At 39.0% G+C, this 27,498-nt stretch overlaps 1 protein-coding gene across 2 annotated transcripts in view; it reads right to left on the reverse strand.

Annotated features, from left to right (window-relative positions):
- Nucleotides 1–27,498, reverse strand: part of eepd1 (endonuclease/exonuclease/phosphatase family domain containing 1) — a 58,549-nt gene that overhangs the window by 23,953 nt on the left and 7,098 nt on the right. The window contains exons 2-8 of one of the 2 annotated variants that reach the window (XM_061983235.1): nucleotides 26,322–27,151; nucleotides 22,032–22,083; nucleotides 18,994–19,095; nucleotides 15,032–15,151; nucleotides 13,266–13,383; nucleotides 9,397–9,591; nucleotides 6,398–6,604 (exon numbers count right to left, since the gene is read on the reverse strand). In XM_061983235.1, the coding sequence (XP_061839219.1) occupies nucleotides 6,417–6,604; nucleotides 9,397–9,591; nucleotides 13,266–13,383; nucleotides 15,032–15,151; nucleotides 18,994–19,095; nucleotides 22,032–22,083; nucleotides 26,322–27,118 (1,572 nt within the window). In that variant the 5' untranslated portion in view covers nucleotides 27,119–27,151 and the 3' untranslated portion in view covers nucleotides 6,398–6,416. Of the gene's footprint in view, nucleotides 1–6,397; nucleotides 6,605–9,396; nucleotides 9,592–13,265; nucleotides 13,384–15,031; nucleotides 15,152–18,993; nucleotides 19,096–22,031; nucleotides 22,084–26,321; nucleotides 27,152–27,498 lie in introns of those variants that run through there. The other variant, XM_061983236.1, reaches the window with a different exon arrangement.

The following is a 27,498-nucleotide window of genomic DNA, read 5'->3' on the forward strand; positions in this document are numbered from 1 at the left end:
TCAAACAAGTACTACTAGTCTAAAACACACAGTACTTCATCAAACAAGTACTACTAGTCTAAAACACACAGTACTTCATCAAACAAGTACTACTAGTCTAAAACACACTACTTCATCAAACAAGTACTACGAGTCTAAAACACACAGTACTTCATCAAACAAGTACTACTAGTCTAAAACACACAGTACTTCATCAAACAAGTACTATTAGTCTAAAACACACAGTACTTCATCAAACAAGTACTACTAGTCTAAAACACACAGTACTTCATCAAACAAGTACTACTAGTCTAAAACACACAGTACTTCATCAAACAAGTACTACTAGTCTAAAACACACAGTACTTCATCAAACAAGTACTACTAGTCTAAAACACACAGTACTTCATCAAACAAGCACTTATATGCTAAAACACACAGTACTTCATCAAACAAGTACTTATATGCTACAACACAGTACTTCATCAAACAAGTACTACTAGTCTTAAACACACAGTACTTCATCAAACAAGTACTACTAGTCTAAAACACACAGTACTTCATCAAACAAGTACTACTAGTCTAAAACACACAGTACTTCATCAAACAAGTACTACTAGTCTAAAACACACAGTACTTCATCAAACAAGTACTACTAGTCTAAAACACACAGTACTTCATCAAACAAGTACTTATATGCTAAAACACACAGTACTTCATCAAACAAGTACTACTAGTCTAAAACACAGTACTTCATCAAACAAGTACTACTAGTCTAAAACACAGTACGTCATCAAACAAGTACTACTAGTCTAAAACACACAGTACTTCATCAAACAAGTACTACTAGTCTAAAACACACAGTACTTCATCAAACAAGTACTACTAGTCTAAAACACAGAGTACTTCATCAAACAAGTACTACTAGTCTAAAACACACAGTACTTCATCAAACAAGTACTACTAGTCTAAAACACACAGTACTTCATCAAACAAGTACTACTAGTCTAAAACACACAGTACTTCATCAAACAAGTACTACTAGTCTAAAACACACAGTACTTCATCAAACAAGTACTACTAGTCTAAAACACACAGTACTTCATCAAACAAGTACTACTAGTCTAAAACACACAGTACTTCATCAAACAAGTACTTATATGCTAAAACACACAGTACTTCATCAAACAAGTACTTATATGCTAAAACACACAGTACTTCATCAAACAAGTACTACTAGTCTGAAACACACAGTACTTCATCAAACAAGTACTACTAGTCTGAAACACACAGTACTTCATTAAACAAGTACTACGAGTCTAAAACACACAGTACTTCATCAAACAAGTACTACTAGTCTAAAACACACAGTACTTCATCAAAGAAGTACTACTAGTCTAAAACACACAGTACTTCATCAAACAAGTACTTATATGCTATAACACACAGTACTTCATCAAACAAGTACACACAGTACTTCATCAAACAAGTACTACTAGTCTTAAACACACAGTACTTCATCAAACAAGTACTACTAGTCTTAAACACACAGTACTTCATCAAACAAGTACTACTAGTCTAAAACACACAGTACTTCATCAAACAAGTACTACTAGTCTAAAACACACAGTACTTCATCAAACAAGTACTACTAGTCTAAAACACACAGTACTTCATCAAACAAGTACTTATATGCTAAAACACACAGTACTTCATCAAACAAGTACTACTAGTCTAAAACACACAGTACTTCATCAAACAAGTACTACTAGTCTAAAACACACAGTACTTCATCAAACAAGTACTTATATGCTAAAACACAGTACTTCATCAAACAAGTACTTATATGCTAAAATACACAGTACTTCATTAAACAAGTACTACTAGTCTTAAACACACAGTACTTCATCAAACAAGTACTACTAGTCTAAACACACAGTACTTCATCAAACAAGTACTACTAGTCTAAAACACACAGTACTTCATCAAACAAGTACTACTAGTCTAAAACACACAGTACTTCATCAAACAAGTACTACTAGTCTAAAACACACAGTACTTCATCAAACAAGTACTTCTATGCTAAAACACACAGTAAGTCAGCAAACATGTACTATTAGAATAAAACACAGTACTTCCTCAAACAAGTACAATCAGGATAAAACATAGTACTCCATCAGACAAGTACTACTAGTCTAAAAAACATAGTACTTCATCAAACATGTACTATTAGGATAAAACGCAGTACTTCATCAAACAAGTAATTGTATAGTATAAAACACACAGTACTTCATCAAACAAGTACTTGTATAGTGTAAAACACACAGTACTTCATCAAACAAGTACTTGTATAGTGTAAAACACACAGTACTCCATCAAACAAGTACTCGTATAGTCTAAAAACATAGTACTTCATCAAACAAGTACTTGTATAGTCTAAAAACATAGTACTTCATCAAACAAGTACTTGTATAGTCTAAAAACGAAGTACTCCATCAAACAAGTACTTGTATAGTCTAAAAAACATAGTACTTCATCAAACAAGTACTTGTATAGTGTAAAACACACAGTACTTTATCAAACAAGTACTTGTATAGTGTAAAACACACAGTACTCCATCAAACAAGTACTTGTATAGTGTAAAACACACAGTACTTCATCAAACAAGTACTTGTATAGTGTAAAACACACATTACTTTATCAAACAAGTACTTGTATAGTGTAAAACACACAGTACTCCATCAAACAAGTACTTGTATAGTGTAAAACACACAGTACTCCATCAAACAAGTACTTGTATAGTGTAAAACACACAGTACTCCATCAAACAAGTACTTGTATAGTGTAAAACACACAGTACTTCATCAAACAAGTACTTGTATAGTGTAAAACACACAGTACTTCATCAAACAAGTACTTGTATAGTGTAAAACACACAGTACTTTATCAAACAAGTACTTGTATAGTGTAAAACACACAGTACTTCATCAAACAAGTACTTGTATAGTGTAAAACACACAGTACTTCATCAAACAAGTACTTGTATAGTGTAAAACACACAGTACTTCATCAAACAAGTACTTGTATAGTCTAAAAACGAAGTACTTCATCAAACAAGTACTCTGTTGACACAAGAATTCCATCGGGTGTTTAGTGAAGTACAAAGTATTTATTATCTTCCTTTAGATGAGAAAATGGTGTAAACAATGAAGAAAAGAATAAAAAATGTTCCATGAGTGACTTTTATTGCCAAAGTGAATCTAATGTGATTATTATTAGTGATCAGAAATCAGAGAAGAACACCAGGAGGATTAGGAGGGGGAGGGGTCATATCCTAGTCACACCACAAGGTGGCGCCTTGACAACAAACACTTTTATTTGCTACTAGTCTTGAAAAAAACCCCGAAGGGAATAAGCGGTAGAAAATGGATGGATGGATGTCATCCCAATCATTTCACATGAAGATGGAAATATTCCACCAAGTCAGAGAAATGTTAGTAAAACATCAAAGGTGGTGGAAACATCTACCTGTGAACGCAGGCCAGCAGGGGGCAAAATACTCCATGACGTCATCCCCTATAAAATGCACATGCACGTGATGATGTCATCATGTACTTGTGTATTTATGCAACAGAACGTTGTCATCATGTACTTGTGTATTTTGTATATAATGACGTCATCACCTACAAAATGCACATTACATGATTTCACCACTTACAGAATACAGTACATGCTGATGACATCACCTACAAAATACACATTACATGATTTCATCATCTACAAAATACACAGTACATGATGTCATCACCTACAAAATACACATTACATGATTTCATCACCTACAAAATACACAGTACATGATGTCATCACCTACAAAATACACATTAGATGATTTCATCACCGACAAAATACACAGTACATGATGTCATCACCTACAAAATACACATTACATGATTTCATCGCTTACAAAATACACAGTCCATGATGATGTCATCACCTACAAAATGTACATGCACGTGATGTCATCATGTACATGTCTTTTGTACATGATGTCATCATGTACTTGTGTATTTACATAACAATGTTGTCATCATGTACTTGTGTATTTATGTAACATAACGTTGTCATCATGTACTTGTGTATTTATGTAACATAACGTTGTCATCATGTACTTGTGTATTTATGTAACATAATGTTGTCATCATGTACTTGTGTATTTATGTATCATAATGTTGTCATCATGTACTTGTGTATTCATGTAACATAACATTGTCATCATGTATTTGTGTATTTATGTAACATAATGTTGTCATCATGTACTTGTGTATTAATGTAACGTAATGTTGTCATCATGTACTTGTGTATTCATGTAACATAATGTTGTCATCATGTACTTGTGTATTTATGTAACATAATGATGTCATCATGTACTTGTGTATTTATGTAACATAATGTTGTCATCATGTACTTGTGTATTTATGTAACATAATGTTGTCATCATGTACTTGTGTATTTATGTAACATAATGTTGTCATCATGTACTTGTGTATTTATGTAACATAATGTTGTCATCACGTACTTGTGTATTTATGTAACATAATGTTGTCATCATGTACTTGTGTATTTATGTAACATAATGTTGTCATCATGTACTTGTGTATTTATGTAACATAATGTTGTCATAATGTACTTGTGTATCTATGTAACATAACATTGTCATCATGAACTTGTGTATTTATGTAACATAACATTGTCATCATGAACTTGTGTATTTATGTAACATAATGTTGTCATCATGTACTTGTGTATTTATGTAACATAATGTTGTCATCATGTACTTGTGTATTTATGTAACATAATGTTGTCATCATGTACTTGTGTATTTATGTAACATAATGTTGTCATCATGTACTTGTGTATTCATGTAACATAACATTGTCATCATGTATTTGTGTATTTATGTAACATAATGTTGTCATCATGTACTTGTGTATTTATGTAACATAATGTTGTCATCATGTACTTGTGTATTTATGTAACATAATGTTGTCATCATGTACTTGTGTATTCATGTAACATAACATTGTCATCATGTACTTGTGTATTCATGTAACATAATGTTGTCATCATGTACTTGTGTATTTATGTAACATAATGATGTCATCATGTACTTGTGTATTTATGTAACATGTCATCATGTACTTGTGTATTTATGTAACATAATGTTGTCATCATGTACTTTTTGTATTTTGTACATTATCATGTCATCGCCTACAAAATATACAAGTGCATGACTTGTGTATTTTGTATATGATGATGACATCACCTACAAAATACACATTACATGATTTAATCACCTACAAAATACACAGTAGATGATGTCATCACCTACAAAATACACATCACATGATTTCATCACCTACAAAATACACAGTACATGATGATGTCATCACCTACAAAATACACATTACATGATTTAATCACCTACAAAATACACAGTACATGATGATGTCATCACCTACAAAATACACATTACATGATTTAATCACCTACAAAATACACAGTACATGATGTCATCACCTACAAAATACACATTACATGATTTCATCACCTACAAAATACACAGTACATGATGATGTCATCACCTACAAAATACACATTACATGATTTCATCGCTTACAAAATACACAGTCCATGATGATGTCATCACCTACAAAATACACAGTACATGATGATGTCATCACCTACAAAATACACATTACATGATTTCATCGCTTACAAAATACACAGTCCATGATGTCATCACCTACAAAATACACAGTACATGATGATGTCATCACCTACAAAATACACAGTACATGATGTCATCACTTACAAAATACACATGTACACAACGGCATACATGCATATTTTGTTGAAGTCATCATGTACTTGTGTATTTATATAAGTGATGACATCATCATGTAACGTGTATCTTATAGATGACAATTTCATGTACAAAATACATGTGCATGACATCATCATGTAATGTGTACTTTATAGGTGATGACATGTTAATCTACAAAACACATGTACATAATGACATCATCATGTGCTTGTGATGACATCATCATGTAATGTGTATTTTGTAGGTGATATGTACAAAATATATGTACAGAGTACATGAACATGACGTCATCATGTAGTGCATTTTGTTAGGTGATGATATCATCATGTAATGTATATTTTGTAGGTGATGACATCGTGTACGTATATTTTGTAGGTGATGACATCATCATGTAATGTATAATTTGTGGGTGATGACATCATCATGTACAAAATACAGGTACACGATTACATCAACACATACGTGTGTATTTTGTAGATGATGACATCATTGATAGAGGAAAGTCCAAGGCGATACACAAGACGTGGTCACCATTGTTGTTGAAGTGAGGTCATCGCTCATGTTTGGGCTGGTCAGCCGGCTCCAACGCGCTGATTGCAGGCCCGCCTCCGTGTTTGCGTGAGGCGCCAGCAGAAAAGTCGGCCACCACGGGGCAGTGATCTGACGCCACGCCCCCCCATGACCAATTGTCAGGAATCCAAGGGTTGGTCAAACCTTCTCGTACGACCGTGCAATGTCCTGACAAAGACAAAACACCGTCATATTGTCTTGCACATGATATGAATTATGATACACAACCACTTCAGTTGTCAACAATCAATGATTTCCTTTTATTGAACCCACAAAATCATTTCTGTAAGTAAGCCCAAAGAAAAGTCTGCATGATGTTGACATACAGTAATTCCAGTTGTGGAATTTCAATGTCTACTTTTTGATGTTCATCAATATGCACTGTCTATAACAAATAAACATACTTCAAATAAATGCAGTTGTTATTTTTCATATATTAATAAATACATATGTTATTTTAGTAATTGTGTATTGAAGAAGTTATTTAAGTACTTATATATTTTAGTTATTTAGTACTTGTGTATATTTAAGAAGTTATTTCAGTACCTGTATATTCAAGTTATATTAGTACTTATATATTAATAGAAGTTATTTTGAGAGAGAACCTACTACCACTGAGAGAGAACCTACCATTGAGAGAAAACCTACAATGGAGAGAGAACCTACCACTGAGAGAGAAATTACCTTTGAGAGAGAACCTACGACCATTAAAAGAGAACCTACTACCATTTAGAGAGAAGCTACTACTGAGAGAGAAACTACTACTGAGAGAGAACCTACCCTTGGAGAGAGAACCTGCTAACTTTTTAGAAAGAACCTACGGCCATTAAAAGAGAACCTACTACCATTTAGAGAGAAGCTACTACTGAGAGAGAATCTACCCTTGGAGAGAGAACCTGCTAACTTTTTAGAAAGAACCTACGGCCATTAAAAGAGAACCTACTACCATTTAGAGAGAAGCAACCACTGAGAGAGAACCTACCTTGGAGAGAGAACCAACTACCATTAAGAAAGAATTTACTACCATTGAGATAGAAGCTACAATGAGAGAGAACCTACCATGGAGAGAGAACTTACTACCAATGAGATAGAATCTACAATGAGAGAGAACCTACTAACATTGTGAAAGAACTTACTACCATTGAGATAGAATCTACAATGAGAGAGAACCTACCATGGAGAGAGAACCTACTAACAGTGTGAAAGAACTTACTACCATTGAGATAGAAGCTACAATGAGAGAGAACCTACCATGGAGAGAGAACCTACTAACATTGTGAAAGAACTTACTACCATTGAGATAGAAGCTACAATGAGAGAGAACCTACTACCGTTGAGAGAGAACCTACTACCATTAACAGAGAACCTACTACCATTTAGAGAGAAGCTACTGCTGAGAGAGAAGCTACTACTGAGAGAGAACCTACCCTTGGAGAGAGAACCTGCTAACTTTTTAGAAAGAACCTACGACCATTGAAAGAGAACCTACTACCATTTAGAGAGAAGCAACCGCTGAGAGAGAACCTACCTTGGAGAGAGAACCAACGACCATTGAGAAAGAATTTACTACCATTGAGATAGAAGCTACAATGAGAGAGAACCTACCATGGAGAGATAACCTACTAATATTGAGAAATAACTTACTACCATTGAGATAGAATCTACAATGAGAGAGAACCTACTAACATTGTGAAAGAACTTACTACAATTGAGATAGAAGCTACAATGAGAGAGAACCTACCATGGAGAGAGAACCTACTAACATTGTGAAAGAACTTACTACCATTGAGATAGAAGCTACAATAAGAGAAAACCTACCATGGAGAGAGAACCTACTAACATTGTGAAAGAACTTACTACTATTGAGATAGAAGCTACAATGAGAGAGAACCTACCATGGAGAGAGAACCTACTAACATTGTGAAAGAACTTACTACCATTGAGATAGAAGCTACAATGAGAGAGAACCTACCATGGAGAGAGAACCTACTAACATTGAGAAAGAACTTACTACCATTGAGATACAATCTACAATGAGAGAGAACCTACCATGGAGAGAGAACCTACTAACATTGTGAAAGAACTTACTACCATTGAGATAGAAGCTACAATGAGAGAGAACCTACCATGGAGAGAGAACCTACTAACATTGTGAAATAACTTACTACCATTGAGATAGAAGCTACAATGAGAGAGAACCTACTAACATTGTGAAATAACTTACTACCATTGAGATAGAAGCTACAATGAGAGAGAACCTACCATGGAGAGATAACCTACTAACATTGAGAAAGAACTTACTACCATTGAGATAGAAGCTACAAAGAGAGAGAACCTACCATGGAGAGAGAACCTACTAACATTGTGAAAGAACTTACTACCATTGAGATAGAAGCTACAATGAGAGAGAACCTACCATGGAGAGAGAACCTACTAACATTGTGAAAGAACTTACTACCATTGAGATACAATCTACAATGAGAGAGAACCTACCATGGAGAGAGAACCTACTAACATTGTGAAAGAACTTACTACCATTGAGATAGAAGCTACAATGAGAGAGAACCTACCATGGAGAGAGAACCAACTACCATTGAGAAAGAATTTACTACCATTGAGATAGAAGCTACAATGAGAGAGAACCTACCATGGAGAGAGAACCTACCATGGAGAGAGAACCTACTAACATTGAGAAATAACTTACTAGCATTTAGATAGAAGCTCCATTGAGAGACAACCTACTACCATTGAGGGAGAACCTACCACCATTTAGAGATACCTTACTACCACTGAGAGAGAACCTACCCTAGAGAGAGAACCTACCATGGAGAGAGAATCTACTACCATGGAGAGAGTACCTACTATGGCGAGAGAACCTACTCCATTGAGGGAAAACCTACCACCATTTAGAGATACCTTACTACCATTGAGAGAGAACCTACCATGGAGAGAGAACCTACCAGAGTAGATCTTCTTGAGAGAGCGGCTGAGCCAGATGTTGTCCAGGCAGTGTGTTCCCTGAGGGCAGGTGGTGCTGATGTTGGTGAAGTGCTTGGCTGCTAGCAGAGCAGACATCTTCTCTTTTCTCAGGAAGTCCAGCTCAGCGCTTTGAGGAGGACGTCCAAAGTCTCCCAGCACCACAACCTCCTTCTCACCTGTGCAGCAATATGTGTGTAAGAAGGTATGTAAGTATATGTGTAAGACGGTATCTAAATATGTGTGTAAAAGTATGGCAGTAAATATGTGTGTAGGAAGTATGTAAGTATGTGTGTAAAAGTATGGATGTAAGTATGTGTGTAGGAAGTATGTAAGTATGTGTGTAAAAGTATGGCAGTAAATATGTGTGTAAGAAGGTATGTAAGTATGTGTGTAAAAGTATGGATGTAAGTATGTGTGTAAGAAGTATGTAAGTACGTGTGTAAAAGTATGGATGTAAGTATGTGTGTAGGAAGTATGTAAGTATGTGTGTAAAAGTATGGATGTAAGTATGTGTGTAAAAGTATGGATGTAAGTATGTGTGTAGGAAGTATGTAAGTATGTGTGTAAAAGTATGGCAGTAAATATGTGTGTAAGAAGGTATGTAAGTATGTGTGTAAAAGTATGGCAGTAAATAGGTGTGTAAGAAGGTATGTAAGTATGTGTGTAAAAGTATGGCAGTAAATATGTGTGTAAGAAGGTACGTAAGTATGTGCGTAAAAGTATGGATGTCAGTATGTGTGTAAAAAAGTATGTAAGTATGTTTGTAAAAGTTTGGATGTAAGTATGTGTGTAGGAAGTATGTAAGTATGTGTGTAAAAGTATAGATGTAAGTTTGTGTGTATGAAGTATGTACGTATGTGTGTAAAAGTATGGATGTAAGTATGTGTGTAAAAGTATGGATGTAAGTATGTGTGTAAAAGTATAGATGCAAGTATGTGTGTAAAATTATGGATGTAAGTATGTGTGTAAAAGTATGGATGTAAGTATGTGTGTAAAAGTATGGCTGTAAGTATGTGTGTAAGAAGCTATGTAAGTATGTGTATAGAAGTATGGATGTAAGTATGTGTGTAAAAAGATATGTAAGTATGTGTGTAAAAGTATGGATGTAAGTAATATAGATGTAAGAAGGTATGTATGTATGTATGTGTTTAAAAGTATGGATGTAAGTATGTGTGTAAGAAGGTATGTATGTATGTATGGGTTTAAAAGTATGGATGCAAGTATGTGTAAGAAGGTATGTAAGTATGTGTGTAAAAATACGGATGTAAGAAGGTGTGTAAGAAGGTATATAAGTATGTGTGTAAAAGTATGGCTGTAAGTATGTGTGTAAGAAGGTATGTAAGTATGTGTGTAGAAGTATGGATGTAAGTATGTGTTTATAAGTACGGATGTAAGTATGTGTGTAAAAGTATGGCTGTAAGTATGTGTGTAAGAAGGTATGTAAGTATGTGTGTAAAAGTATGGATGTAAGTATGTGTGTAAAAGTATGGATGTAAGTATGTGTGTAAAAGTATGGCTGTAAGTATGTGTGTAAGAAGGTATGTAAGTATGTGTGTAGAAGTATGGATGTAAGTATGTGTTTATAAGTATGGATGTCAGTATGTGTGTAAAAGTATGGCTGTAAGTATGTGTGTAAGAAGGTATGTAAGTATGTGTGTAGAAGTATGGATGTAAGTATGTGTGTAAAACTATGGTTGTAAGTATGTGTGTAAAAGTATGGCTGTAAGTATGTGTGTAAGAAGCTATGTAAGTATGTGTGTAAGAAGCTATGTAAGTATGTGTGTAGAAGTATGGATGTAAGTATGTGTTTATAAGTACGGATGTAAGTATGTGTGTAAAAGTATGCATGTAAGTATGTGTGTAAAAGTATGGATGTCAGTATGTGTGTAAAAAAAGTATGTAAGTATGTTTGTAAAAGTATGGATGTAAGTATGTGTGTAGGAAGTATGTAAGTATGTGTGTAAAAGTATAGATGTAAGTATGTGTGTAAGAAGATATGTAAGTATGTGTGTAAAAGTATGGATGTAAGTATGAGTGTAAGAAAGTATGTAAGTATGTGTGTAAAAGTATGGATTTAAGTATGTGTGTAAGAAGATATGTAAGTATGTGTGTAAAAGTATGGATGTAAGGTGTGTAAGAAGGTATATAAGTATGTGTGTAAAAGTATGGATGTAAGTATGAGTGTAAGAAGGTATGTAAGTATGTGTGTAAAAGTATGGATGTAAGTATGTGTGTAAGAAGGTATGTATGTATGTGTTTAAAAGTATGGATGTAAGTATGTGTGTAAGAAGATATGCAAGTATGTGTGTAAAAGTATGGATGTAAGTATGAGTGTAAGAAAGTATGTAAGTATGTGTGTAAAAGTATGGATGTAAGTATGTGTGTAAAAGTATGGATGTAAGTATGTGTGTAAGAAGGTATGTATGTATGTATGGGTTTAAAAGTATGGATGTAAGTATGTGTGTAAGAAGATATGTAAGTATGTGTGTAAAAGTATGGATGTAAGTATGAGTGTAAGAAAGTATGTAAGTATGTGTGTAAAAGTATGGATGTAAGTATGTGTGTAAAAGTATGGATGTATGTGTGTAAGAAGATATGTAAGTATGTGTGTAAAAGTATGGATGTAAGTATGTGTGTAGGAAGTATGTAAGTATGTGTGTAGAAGTATAGATGTAAGTATGTGTGTATGAAGTATGTAAGTATGTGTGTAAAAGTATGGATGTAAGTATGTGTGTAAAAGTATGGATGTAAGTATGTGTGTAAGAAGGTATGTATGTATGGGTTTAAAAGTATGGATGTAAGTATGTGTGTAAGAAGATATGTAAGTATGTGTGTAAAAGTATGGATGTAAGTATGAGTGTAAGAAAGTATGTAAGTATGTGTGTAAAAGTATGGATGTAAGTATGTGTGTAAAAGTATGGATGTATGTGTGTAAGAAGATATGTAAGTATGTGTGTAAAAGTATGGATGTAAGTATGTGTGTAGGAAGTATGTAAGTATGTGTGTAGAAGTATAGATGTAAGTATGTGTGTATGAAGTATGTAAGTATGTGTGTAAAAGTATGGATGTAAGTATGTGTGTAAAAGTATGGATGTAAGTATGTGTGTAAGAAGATATGTAAATATGTGTGTAAAAGTATGGATGTAAGTATGTGTGTAAGAAGGTATATAAGTATGTGTGTAAAAGTATGGAGGTAAGTATGTGTGTAAGTAGATATGTAAGTATGTGTGTACAAGTATGGATGTAAGTATGAATGTAAGTGTGGATATAAGTATGTGTGTAAGAGGGTATGTAAGTATGTGTGTAAGAAGGTATGTAAGTATGTGTGTAAGAAGGTATGTGTGTAAGAAGGTATGTAAGTATGTGTGTGTAAGAAGGTATGTAAATATGTGTGTAAGAAGGTATGTGTAAGAAAGTATGTAAGTATGTGTTTAAGAAGGTATGTGTGTAAGAAGGTATGGAAGTATGTGTGTGAGAAGGTATGTGTGTAGGAAGTTATGTAAGTATGTGTGTAAGAGGGTATGTAAGCATGTGTGTAAGAAGGTATGTAAGTATGTGTGTGTAAGAAGGTGTGTAAGTATGTGTGTAAGAAGGTATGTGTAAGAAAGTATGTAAGTATGTGTGTAAGAAGGTATGTAAGTATGTGTGTAAGAAGGTATGTGTGTAGGAAGTTGTGTAAGTATGTGTGTAAAAAGGTATGCAAAGTATGGATGTAGCACTGTGATAAATAGACATAAATAAGTCTTAATTTGGGGCAAAGTATTTAGAATATGGTAAGATGCAACATGTGAACAGGATGTAGCAAGGAAGGAAGGAAGGAAGAAGTGTCAATATCAAAACCATCAGCAACCTTTCAGTGTTTCCTGGATGATGGCAGACAGGGGGCGACCTTTGACCTCTGCACTCTGCTTCTTGCCAACTGTGGCTCGCATGTGGACGTTCACCACAGCCACTTTGTGAGAAGAAATCTGAAGGAAAAAGACAAAAAGTATGTTGTGGTCTACATAACAAAAAGTGCTTCTGTTTTTGTGTTGTGATGATTTTAACGTACATTTAACACATTTCCTAGTGGTCTACAGCAGAGTTTTTCAACCTTTTTTGAGCCAAGGCACATTTTTTGCGTTGGAAAAATGCGGAGGCACACCACCAGCAGAAATCATTCAAAAACTAAACTCAGTTGACAGTAAAAAGTCGTTGTCGCAATTGTCGGATATGACTTTAAAGCATAACCAAGCATGCATCAATATAGCTCTTGTCTCAAAGTAGGTGTACTGTCACCACCTGTCACATCACACCCTGACTTTTCTCTTTTTTTGGGGGCATTTTCCTGTAGCAGTTTCGTGTCTTCCTTTGAGCGATATTTCCCGCATCTACTTTGTTTTAGCAATGAAGAATATTTCAGTCGTTTTTATCCTTCTTTGTGGGGACATTGTTGATTGTCATGTCATGTTCGAATGTACAGTGTCTTTGCTCCACAGTAAGTTTTTGCTGTCGTCCAGCATTCTGTTTTTGTGATTGTCATCACCTACAAAATACACAGTACATGATGATGTCATCACCTACAAAATACACATTACATGATTTCATCGCTTACAAAATACACAGTCCATGATGATGTCATCACCTACAAAATACACAGTACATGATGATGTCATCACCTACAAAATACACAGTACATGATGTCATCACCAACAAAATACACATGTACACAACGACATACATGCATATTTTGTTGAAGTCATCATGTACTTGTGTATTTTGTAAGTGATGACGTCGTCCTGTGCTTGAGTAATTTGTATGTGATGACATCATCATGTAACGTGTATCTTATAGATGACAATTTCATGTACAAAATACATGTACATGACATCATCATGTAATGTGTACTTTATAGGTTACATGTTAATCTACAAAACACATGTACATAATGACATCATCATGTGCTTGTGATGACATCATCATGTAATGTGTATTTTGTGGGTGATATGTACAAAATACATGTACAGAATACATGAACATGATGACGTCATCATGTAGTGCATTTTGTTAGGTGATATCATGTAATGTATATTTTGTAGGTGATGACATCATCGTGTACGTATATTTTGTAGGTGATGACATCATCATGCAATGTATAATTTGTGGGTGATGACATCATCATGTACAAAATACAGGTACACGATTACATCAACACATTAGTGTGTATTTTGTAGATGATGACATCATTGTGGACGCCGTCTTTGCTCCACAGTAAGTCTTTGCTGTCGTCCAGCATTCTGTTTTTCTTTACTTTGTAGCCAGTTCAGTTTCAGTTTCGTTCTGCATAGCCTTCCCCGAGCTTCAATGCCTTTTCTTAGGGGCACTCACCTTTTGTTTATTTTTGGTTTAAGCATCAGACACAATTTTACCTGCACGCTGCCTCCCGCTGTTTCCCACATCTACAAAGCAATTAGCTACCTGCTGCCACCTACTGATATGGAAGAGTATTACATGGTTACTCTGCTGAGCTCAACAACAACACATAATTTGCAGACTATAATTACTGGTTTGCAAAAAAATATTTTTAACCCAAATAGGTGAAAAGCGACGTAAGTAGATGACATAAGACATACTTACAGAGAAGTGGGCCAGGAAGCTTGTGGAGGCTCCATCACAGTTTTTGGCAGACTCCAAGAGTGCAGCATCCAGGAGCTGCACACCAGTGGAATCCCACAGAAAGCCAGAATAGCTCACTTCCTTTCAACACAACATGATGGCACATAGCCGTCAACAATAATGAATGTATAACAATATACTTATCCATAAACACTAATGAATATATGACAGCATACTTATCCATACATGTTACAATATTAATGAACATATTACAGTATCAAATCCATACATACCAATGAATATATTACAGTATACATATCCATACATGTTGAACTACTAATGAATATATTACAGTATACATATGCCAAGTTGGATGGCACAGCTACAGTATAACAATCTACCAACATCACACATACAATACCTTCCAGAAGCAGCTGCTTATTATCTTTCACATTTTTTATTTATTTTTATTTATCTTATTTAGTTTCTGCCATATTATTCCATTTATATTGGTTATGTTGCTTTTTTAACATGCACATTTAATGTCTACGTGAGGTACATTAAACCCATCCATCCATCCATCTTCTTCCGCTTATCCGAGGTCGGGTCGCGAGGGCAGCAGCCTAAGCAGGGAAGCCCAGACTTCCCTCTCCCCAGCCACTTCGTCCAGCTCTTCCTGTGGGACCCCGAGGCGTTCCCAGGCCAGCCGGGAGACATAGTCTTCCCAACGTGTCCTGGGTCTTCCCCGCGGCCTCCTACCGGTCGGACGTGCCCTAAACACCTCCCTAGGGAGGCGTTCGGGTGGCATCCTGACCAGATGCCCGAACCACCTCATCTGGCTCCTCTCCATGTGGAGGAGCAGCGGCTTTACTTTGAGCTCCTCCCGGATGGCAGAGCTTCTCACCCTATCTCTAAGGGAGAGGGATCAGACAAAGAGCAGTTCGAAGACCTCTATGAAGAAAACAAGCAAGGAACCCAGATTTCCCTTGCCCGGACGCGGGTCACCGGGGCCCCCCTCTGGAGCCAGGCCCGGAGGTGGGGCACGATGGCGAGCGCCTGGTGGCCGGGCCTGTCCCCATGGGGCCCGGCCGGGCACAGCCCGAAGAGGCAACGTGGGTCCCCCCTCCAATGGGCTCACCACCCATAGCAGGGGTCATAGAGGTCGGGTGCGATGTGAGCTGGGCGGCAGCCGAGGGCAGGATCCTCGGCTACAGAAGCTAGCTCTTGGGACGTGGAACGTCACCTCGCTGGGGGGGAAGGAGCCTGAGCTAGTGCGCGAGGTGGAGAAGTTCCGGCTAGATATAGTCGGACTCACTTCGACGCACAGCAAGGGCTCTGGAACCAGTTCTCTCGAGAGGGGCTGGACTCTCTTCCACTCTGGCGTTGCCGGCAGTGAGAGGCGACGGGCTGGGGTGGCAATTCTTGTTTCCCCACGGCTCAGAGCCTGTACGTTGGAGTTCAACCCGGTGGACGAGAGGGTAGCTTCCCTCCGCCTTCGGGTGGGGGAATGGGTCCTGACTGTGGTTTGCGCTTACGCACCAAACCGCAGCTCAGAATACCCACCCTTTTTGGATTCACTCGAGGGAGTACTTGAGAGTGCTCCCCCGGGTGATTCCCTCGTTCTACTGGGGGACTTCAATGCTCATGTTGGCAGCGACAGTGAAACCTTGAGAGGCGTGATTGGGAAGAATGGCTGCCCGGATCTGAACCCGAGCGGTGTTATGTTATTGGACTTTTGTGCCCGTCACAGATTGTCCATAACGAACACCATGTTCAAACATAAGGGTGTCCATATGTGCACTTGGCACCAGGACACCCTAGGCCGCAGTTCTATGATCGACTTTGTAGTTGTGTCATCGGATTTGCGGCCTCATGTTTTGGACACTCGGGTGAAGAGAGGGGCGGAGCTTTCTACCGATCACCACCTGGTGGTGAGTTGGCTGCGATGGTGGGGGAGGATGCCGGACAGACCTGGCAGGCCCAAACGCATTGTGAGGGTTTGCTGGGAACGTCTGGCAGAGTCTCCTGTCAGAGAGAGTTTCAATTCCCACCTCCGGAAGAACTTTGAACATGTCACGAGGGAGGTGCTGGACATTGAGTCCGAATGGACCATGTTCCGCGCCTCTATTGTCGAGGCGGCTGATTGGAGCTGTGGCCGCAAGGTAGTTGGTGCTTGTCGTGGCGGTAATCCTAGAACCCGTTGGTGGACACCGGTGGTGAGGGATGCCGTCAAGCTGAAGAAGGAGTCCTATCAGGTTCTTTTGGCTCATAGGACTCCTGAGGCAGCGGACAAGTACCGACAGGCCAAGCGGTGTGCGGCTTCAGCGGTCGCAGAGGCAAAAACTCGGACATGGGAGGAGTTCGGTGAGGCCATGGAAAACGACTTCCGGACGGCTTCGAAGCAATTCTGGACCATCCGCCGCCTCAGGAAGGGGAAGCAGTGCACTATCAACACCGTGTATGGCGAGGATGGTGTTCTGCTGACCTCGACTGCGGATGTTGTGGATCGGTGGAGGGAATACTTCGAAGACCTCCTCAATCCCACCAACACGTCTTCCTATGAGGAAGCAGTGACTGGGGAATCTGTGGTGGGCTCTCCTATTTCTGGGGCTGAGGTTGCTGAGGTAGTTAAAAAGCTCCTCGGTGGCAAGGCCCCGGGGGTAGATGAGATCCGCCCGGAGTTCCTTAAGGCTCTGGATGCTGTGGGGCTGTCTTGGTTGACAAGACTCTGCAGCATCGCGTGGACATCGGGGGCGGTACCACTGGATTGGCAGACCGGGGTGGTGGTTCCTCTCTTTAAGAAGGGGAACCGGAGGGTGTGTTCTAACTATCGTGGGATCACACTCCTCAGCCTTCCCGGTAAGGTCTATTCAGGTGTACTGGAGAGGAGGCTACGCCGGATAGTCGAACCTCGGATTCAGGAGGAACAGTGTGGTTTTCGTCCTGGTCGTGGAACTGTGGACCAGCTCTATACTCCCGGCAGGGTCCTTGAGGGTGCATGGGAGTTTGCCCAACCAGTCTACATGTGTTTTGTGGACTTGGAGAAGGCATTCGACCGTGTCCCTCGGGAAGTCCTGTGGGGAGTGCTCAGAGAGTACGGGGTATCGGACTGTCTGATTGTGGCAGTCCGCTCTCTGTATGATCAGTGCCAGAGCTTGGTCCGCATTGCCGGTAGTAAGTCGGACACGTTTCCAGTGAGGGTTGGACTCCGCCAAGGCTGCCCTTTGTCACCGATTCTGTTCATAACTTTTATGGACAGAATTTCTAGGCGCAGTCAAGGCGTTGAGGGGATCTGGTTTGGTGGCTGCAGGATTAGGTCTCTGCTTTTTGCAGATGATGTGGTCCTGATGGCTTCATCTGGCCAGGATCTTCAGCTCTCGCTGGATCGGTTCGCAACTGAGTGTGAAGCGACTGGAATGAGAATCAGCACCTCCAAGTCCGAGTCCATGGTTCTTGCCCGAAAAAGGGTGGAGTGCCATCTCCGGGTTGGGGAGGAGATCTTGCCTCAAGTGGAGGAGTTCAAGTACCTCGGAGTCTTGTTCACGAGTGAGGGAAGAGTGGATCGTGAGATCGACAGGCGGATCGGTGCGGCATCTTCAGTAATGCGGACGCTGTATCGATCCGTTGTGGTGAAGAAGGAGCTGAGCCGGAAGGCAAAGCTCTCAATTTACCGGTCGATCTACGTTCCCATCCTCACCTATGGTCATGAGCTTTGGGTCATGACCGAAAGGACAAGATCACGGGTACAAGCGGCCGAAATGAGTTTCCTCCGCCGGGTGGCGGGTACATTAAACACTTATCTAAAAATGTGTTTCTTCATCATTTACAATGTGTTAATTGGTTGTTGTTGTTTTTCAAAATAAAACTTAGTTGAAATATTTCAGTATTAAGTACTTTTTGAAAATGTTGTACATCTTTAAAAATACTGCGATAATAACGATAACCGTGATAAGAATAGAAACATCCCTAATACAAACATTTACCTTGCAGCAAACTTCTTCAGACTCCAAACATTTCCATACGCCTCTTGGCCTCTTCCACTTGCCAACACTAGCCAGAGTACCTTGGTTTAACTCCGCACAGAACTGCAATCACACAAACAACACACATCTTAATAGTTGGTACCCTCCCGTTGTAAATAGTTGGTACCCTCCTGTTGTTAATAGTTGGTACCATCCTGTTGTTAATAGTCGGTATCCTTCTGTTGTTAATAGTTGGTACCATCCTGTTGTTAATAGTTGGTATCCTCCTGTTGTTAATAGTTGGTACCCTCCTGTTGTTAATAGTTGGTACCCTCCTGTTGTTAATAGTTGGTACCCTTCTGTTGTTAATAGTTGGTACCCTCCTGTTGTTAATAGTTGGTACCCTCCTGTTGTTAATAGTTGGTACCCTTCTGTTGTTAATAGTTGGTACCCTCCTGTTGTTAATAGTTGGTACCCTCCTGTTGTTAATAGTTGGTACCCTCCTGTTGTTAATAGTTGGTACCCTCCTGTTGTTAATAGTTGGTACCCTTCTGTTGTTAATAGTTGGTACCATCCTGTTGTTAATAGTTGGTACCCTCCTGTTGTTAATAGTTGGTACCCTCCTGTTGTTAATAGTCGGCACCCTTCTGTTGTTAATAGTTGGTACCCTTCTGTTGTTAATAGTTGGTACCCTCCCGTTACAAATAGTTGGCACCCGCCTGTTGTTAATAGTTGCTACCTTTCTATTGTTAATAGTCGGTTGTTTATAGTTGGTACCCACCTGTTGTCAATAGTTGGTACCCTTCTGTTGTTAATAGTTGGTACCCTCCCGTTATAAATAGTCGGTACCCTCCTGTTGTTAATAGTTGGTACCCTCCTGTTGTTAATAGTTGGTACCATCCCGTTACAAATATCTTTCTATTGTTAATAGTCGGTACCCTTCTGTTGTTTATAGTTGGTACCCACCTGTTGTCAATAGTTGGTACCCTTCTGTTGTTAATAGTTGGTACCCTCCCGTTATAAATAGTTGGTACCATTCTGTTATTAATAGTTGGTACCATTCTGTTGTTAATAGTTGGTACCCTCCTGTTGTTAATAGTTGGTACCCTTCTGTTGTTAATAGTTGGTACACCACTGTTGTTAATAGTTGGTACCATCCTGTTGTTAATAGTTGGTACCCTCCTGTTGTTAATAGTTGGTACCCTCCTGTTGTTAATAGTTGGTACCCTCCTGTTGTTAATAGTTGGTACCCTCCTGTTGTTAATAGTTGGTACCCTCCTGTTGTTAATAGTTGGTACCCTCCTGTTGTTAATAGTTGGTACCCTCCTGTTGTTAATAGTTGGCACCCTTCTGTTGTTAATAGTTGGTACCCTCCCGTTATAAATAGTCGGTACCCTCCTGTTGTTAATAGTTGGTACCATCCCGTTACAAATAGTTGGTACCCGCCTGTTGTTAATAGTTGGTACCTTTCTATTGTTAATAGTCGGTACCCTTCTGTTGTTTATAGTTGGTACCCACCTGTTGTCAATAGTTGGTACCCTTCTGTTGTTAATAGTTGGTACCCACCTGTTGTAAACAGTTGGTACCCTTCTGTTATTAATAGTTGGTACCCTTCTGTTGTTAATAATTGGTATCCTCCTGTTGTTAATAGTTGGTACCATCCTGTTATTAATAGTTGGTTATATCCTGTTGTTAATAGTTGGTACCCTTCTGTTGTTAATAGTTGGTACCCTTCTGTTGTTAATAGTCGGTATCCTCCTGTTGTTAATAGTTGGGACACCACTGTTGTTAATAGTTGGTACCATCCTGTTGTTAATAGTTGGTACACCACTGTTGTTAATAGTTGGTACTCGCCTCTTGTTAACGGTTGGTACCCACATGGTTGTTAACCTTGTGTTGTTAATAGTTGGTACCCTTGTGTTGTTAATAGTTGGTACCCTCCTGTTGTTAATAGTTGGTACCATTGTGTTGTTAATAGTTGGTACCCTCGTGTTGTTAAAAGTTGGTACCCTTGTGTCGTTAAGAATTGGTACCATTGTGTTGTTAATAGTTGGTACCTTCCTTTTGTTAATGTTGGTACCCTCCTGTTGTTAATAGTTGGTACCCTCCTGTTGTTAATAGTTGGTACCCTCCTGTTGTTACTGTTTGGTACCTTCCTGTTTTTATTGGGTACCCTTGTGTTGTTAAGAGTTGGTACCCTCCTGTTGTTAAGAGTTGGTACCCATGTGTTGTTAAGAGTTGGTACCCATGTGTTGTTAAGAGTTGGTACCAATGTGTCGTTAAGAGTTGGTACCCTTGTGTCGTTAAGAGTTGGTACCCTTGTGTCGTTAAGAGTTGGTACCCTTGTGTTGTTAATAGTTGGTACCCTCCTGTTGTTATTGGGTACCCATGTGTTGTTAAGAGTTGGTACCTTGTGTCAAAGAAATGACATACCACAAGTCATATCATTGGAAGAAAGAGTGGAACTTTACAGAATATTATAATTGACAAACAACAAAGTCCTTAAGTAGGTAGAAGTACTCGAGTCCAATATTTGACACACCAAATAATGACGCTTGCTCTCTGAGTGTTAGGTTCAAATCCCAGTCAGTGTAACATTATCCTTATTTTGTATCAAATAATATTCATAATCGTACTACAATAATGATGCATATGATGTTTCTATTCCAGGCCTTATAGGCTTGACTGAGAAGATGATGTCCTTTGGACAAAAGCAATTAAGGACCCCTGCTACTATTTACTTTGCTTAGTACTACTTTTTCAGAAGTGTTAGGTGTTAGTATTACTTTACCTTACTTAGAAAGTAATTAGTATGAGTACTACTTTCCCTTGATTAGTACTTTTTCTCGATATGTGATATGTATGAGTACTACTTTACCTTACTTAGTACTACTTTCTTTACAAGTGATATGTACAGTATTACTACTACTTTAACTTACCTAGTACTACTTTCTCCACAAGTGATACGTTTTAGTAATACTTTACCTTGCTTAGTAAGTGATAAGTATGAGTACTACTTTACTTAGCTTGGTAAGTAAGAAGAAGATGCACTACTTTACCTTTTGTAGTACACCTTTCTCCAACAGGTCCTGCACTGCCAGTAACTTGATGCTGCAACACATGACCACATACAGTATAAAGTACTCCAACACATAACAACGTACAGTATATAGTACTCCAACACATGACCACATACAGTATCAAGTACTCCAACACATGACAACATACAGTATCAAGTACTCCAACACATGACCACATACAGTATCAAGTACTCCAACACATGACCACATACAGTATCAAGTACTCCAACACATGACCACATACAGTATCAAGTACTCCAACACATGACCACATACAGTATCAAGTACAGTATTAGATTATGTACCTATAATTCAAAGCTAACACAATATCTGTTTTTAGCGTGAGGTGGCGACTTGTCCAGGGTTTACCCCGCCCTCCGCCCGAGTGCAGCTGGGATAGGCTCCAGCATCCCCGCGAGGGACAAGTGGTAGAAAACGGATGCATGGACAAAAATACCAATATGGCCCTTGCATACTTTGACTTTTTAGTATGCGGCCCTTCCTGGCAAGATTTGGGCTACCCCCGAACTAAAATATCAAAAGTAGTGATACTGTGATTTGAGAATGGATATTAGAGCATCTGGTATGGATCTGCACACGACCATGTTGAGATGGTGTGAGTACTCACTAGAGACGGCCGATATCGATTGATCTTGTTTAATTGGAAGCTGGCTCGCCCCCCATCACACGGCCGTTGGATTAGAGAGGTTCTCTACAATCTAAAACTGGAAAAACTTAGGTTTTCGCTAAAAGGCTCGGTTCAAGCATTTGAAAGCTCATGGAGCCCTTTTTTGCTGTATGTCAACCAGAGGTGGGTAGTAACGCGCTACATTTACTCCGTTACATCTACTTGAGTAACTTTTGGGATAAATTGTACTTCTAAGAGTAGTTTTAATGCAACATACTTTTACTTTTACTTAAGTATATTTATAGAGAAGGAACGCTACTTTTACTCCGCTACTTTTATCTACATTCAGCTCGCTACTCGCTACTAATTTTTATCGATCTGTTAATGCACGCTTTGTTTGTTTTGGTCTGTCAGACAGACCTTCATAGTGCCTGCCTTACTGGTGACGTTTCACTTCGTTCCACCAATCAGATGCAGTCACTGGTGACGTTGGACCAATCAAACAGAGCCAGGTGGTCACATGACCTGACTTAAACAAGTTGAAAAACTTATTGGGGTGTTACCATTTAGTGGTCAATTGTACGGAATATGTACTGTACTGTGCAATCTACTAATACAAGTTCCAATCAATCAATCAAAAGTGTGAAGGAAAAAAGATACTTGTTTTATTTCAACCGTACCGTCAAAAGCCTCAAGACTGACCGCACATGAGGACGTTCCTGTCTTCACAATAAAAGTGCCGCGCCATCGCGCCTGCGCTTTCAAAACAAGAGTCTCCGAAAGCCAGCGTAAACAAGCTAGCAAGCTACGGAGTTTGACACCAATATATTTCTTGTAAAGTGTATAAAAACGAATATGGAAGCTGGACAAATAGGATGCCAAAAACCCACCACTTTCATGTGGTATTAGACAGAAAGGAGGAACTTTTCTTCTCCTCCATTTGAAAACGTGGACGTTATCAGCACTACTGTCTGATTACAATCAACGCAAGTCATCAGAATCAGGTAATACACCAACTTATATTTTAGTCTTCATTAAAGAAAGGAATCTATATGTTAAACATGCATGTATATTCATTAAAACACCTTTAACATGTAAACAAAAACAGCAAAATAAATACTTATAAATTATATACTGTGTATATCAATGTATATGTATGTATGTATGTATATATATATATATATATATATATATATACATATATATATATGATATGAGTGTGTATGTTACTCATCAGTTACTCAGTACTTGAGTAGTTTTTTCACAACATACTTTTTACTTTTACTCAAGTAAATATTTGGGTGACTACTGCTTACTTTTACTTGAGTAATAAATCTCTAAAGTAACAGTACTCTTACTTGAGTACAATTTCTGGCTACTCTACCCACCTCTGATGTCAACTCTCTTGACCTATGCCCAGACGCAGATGAGGAATAATCTCCCTTTTATTTATTAGTATTATTTCATTCTATTTTTATTTTATTATATATTATTATAATTATTATTAAATTTTTGTTTTATTTTATTATTATATATATATATTTTTTTTTTTTTTTTTTTAGATATATCTGTCTGTCTCTGGCCTCGTATGTGTGTGTGTGTGTGTGAGAATGTGTCTGTCTTTGTCGTCTTACTTGTTACATAATTGTGCCATTTGTCCCTCGTTAGTGGGACCTGAGTGGGGTGGGTGGGTGGTTTGGGTTTTAAGGGAAAGGGTGTGAATCATTTACTGACTTTAAAATTGTACTGTTTCGACTTGCACTTTTTTCTGTCTATTTGAAAATGCCAATAAAAAAAGTTGGGAAAAAAAAAAGAATGACAAACATTTCGGGAGAACATCCGCACCGTAACACAACATAAACACAACAGAACAAATACCCAGAACCCTTTGCAGCCGGGACGCTACAATATACACCCCCCCCGCTACCTCCCCACCTCAACCCTGCCCACCTCAACCTTCTCATGCTCTCTCAGGGAGAGCATGTCCCAAATTCCAAGCTGCTGTTTTGAGGCATGTTAAAAAAAATAATGCACTTTGTGACTTCAATAATAAATATGGCAGTGCCATGTTGGCATTTTTTTTCCATAACTTGAGTTGATTTATTTTGGAAAACCTTGTTACATTGTTTGTAAGGCTGAAACGACGCGTCGACGTAGTCGACGTCATCGGTTACGTAAATACGTCGACGCCGTTTTTGTGCGTCGGCGCGTCGCATATTTACGTCACACTACTGTCATGGCGGAGCGCAAAGCAGACGATGCGAGCGAGGGGAAAAAAGCACGCCAAAAGTCGTCAAAAGTGTGGGAGTATTTCAATTGTATGCACACTGTGTCGAGCGGAAATGGCCTATCATAGCAGCACAACGGCTATGAACGAACATTTGAAAAGAAAACCCCCGACAGCGTTCTTGCCATCACCATCAACAAGTCAATCGTCCGCGTGCGTATACGTTGTCATTATTACACAAAAACATGAATGTGTCATTTGTATCTGCGTTGTAAATTCATAAACTAAAGCACCGTTTCGCTCTGAGAGGCGCGTTTGGCGTTCCTGTTTAGTGTTTACAAAGACGCGCTCCTCTTTAACGCTGTGGAGAGGCGGCGGCGGCCAGCGAGCGGCGAGGCGGGGCGCGCCGGGAGCGACGCCGCAATCGTGCCCAGGTGCGCGATCCGCGCAGTTGGAAGAGAAAAGACTTTGTGTAAAATTAAAAGATTGTAAACCTGGCAAAGCCGTCTGGCGTTCAGTCTGTCGGTCCTGAAAGAACCCCACGGCACAAGACGTGTCACAAACGCTAACGTTAATTAGTTGTGCAAATACCTTTTACAACATTAACAGTTACATATACTATGTACAAACCAACAATTAACTTTCACTTTAATCATACTATCATTGTTGTGTTATTAAGCAAAATAAGCAATACTTTTACTTTTGTTGAAATGTTTACACTGTACACTTTTTTGTATTGGATGTTTAGCTTTATTTTTGCACATTTTAGCAAATAAGCAATACTTTTACTTTTGTTGAAATGTTTACACTTGTTACAGAATATTTCCGTTTTGTACTTTTTTGTATTGGATGTTTATCTTTATTTTTGCACATTTTAAAGCAAAATAAGCAATACTTTTACTTTTGAAATGCTTATACTATTCCAGAATATTAAGATTTGCACTGGATGTTTACTTTTATATTTGCACATTAAAAAGCAAATAAGCTACTTTTAATTTTGTTAAATGTTAAAAGTTTTAAATGTTTACATTGTTACAGAATATTTTGTCATGTTGTTGTCAATGTTGACTGAGTGGCCATACTTTTTTTTTTGTAAATAAAAGCCATGCCTTTTGAAAAAACTGGCCTACATTTATTTTTTCCTCTTCATTTTAAATTAAAAAAAAAAATCGGTAAAAGGAAAAATAATCTATAGATTAACCGATTAATCGAAAAAAATAATCGATAGATTAATCGATAGAAAAATAATCGTTAGCTGCAGCCCTAATTGTTTGATGCATCCAGCGGGGCATCACAACAAAATTAGGCATAATAATGTGTTCATTCCACGACTGTATATATCGGTTGATATCGAAATCGGTAATTAAGAGTTGGACAATATCGGAATATCGGATATTGGCAAAAAAGTACTCACTCGTTCTCCAGGAGGGTCATGCACACCACCTCCTTCACCCCGGGGTTGTTGGCCTTGTCGCAGGAACACTTCTGCAGGCTCCACGTGGCCACGCGCACCACGCACTTCCTGTGCCGCAGCACGGCCGCCGTCTGCGCGCTCGCTCGCACGGGAACCACCTGGGCGGGTCCGCCGGGCGGTAGGCCCGCTGTGTCGCTGTTCAGGCTGAGGGAAGTGGGGCCAGGGTGCAACCGGGTCGTGTGCGGGGGTCTTCCGTTGGTGTCGGTGAAGGAGGGCACCACCGACACCTGCAGAGGGTGGTTGATGTGCTTCACCCTCAGCAGGTCCTCCGTGCTTCTGAAGGGGCGATCCCGGACTATACTGCGTGCTATTTCCTCTGTGATACCAGGAACGCTCATGAGCTGATCAGGTGTGGCCGTGTTCACGTCCAGCTGCTGACCCCGGTCTTTCCGCGGGGAAGACGGCGAGCGCCGAGACCAACTCCCTCTGTCCCAAACGCAGATTTCGACTTTGACGGCCTCCAGTTTGGCGGCGCCGACTCCGCTCACCAGTGCCAGGTCCTCCACCTTTTTAAAGCCGCCGATGCAGTCCCGGTACTGCACGATGCTGCGGGCCACGGTGCGGTCCACGCCGGGGAGAGTCATGAGCTCCTCCTCGCTGGCGGCGTTGATGTTGAGACGCTCCTGCCTCACCAGGACGTTTCCGAAGTTGCACGCCGCGCTCAGCTTGCGCCTTTTGCCGCTGACGTCGCCGGGGTCTCTGGGGATGGAGCGGTGGCAACCCAGGCTGCCGCCCATGACTCGGGCCGGTCTCGGGCCAAGGACAACGGACTGACGGGAAAAACAACACAGCATAAATATGCGTCACGAGATACCAACACTGATATCATTTTATAAATAATAGTATCAATATCAATACCAACACCATAAACATTATATCAATATTAGTATCAGTATCAATACCATTATCATATTATTACTAGTATCAACATCAATACAAATATCATTATAACCATATTGGTATCGATATTAATATCATTATAATCATATTAATATTAGTATCAATACCATTATCATATTAATATTAGTATCAATACCATTATCATGATATTAATATTAGTATCAATACTATTATCATTATATTAATATAAGTATCAATATCAATACCATTATTATGA

Source organism: Nerophis lumbriciformis, linkage group LG21 (assembly GCF_033978685.3).
Source record: "Nerophis lumbriciformis linkage group LG21, RoL_Nlum_v2.1, whole genome shotgun sequence".
Classification (NCBI taxonomy): Eukaryota; Metazoa; Chordata; class Actinopteri; order Syngnathiformes; family Syngnathidae; genus Nerophis; species Nerophis lumbriciformis.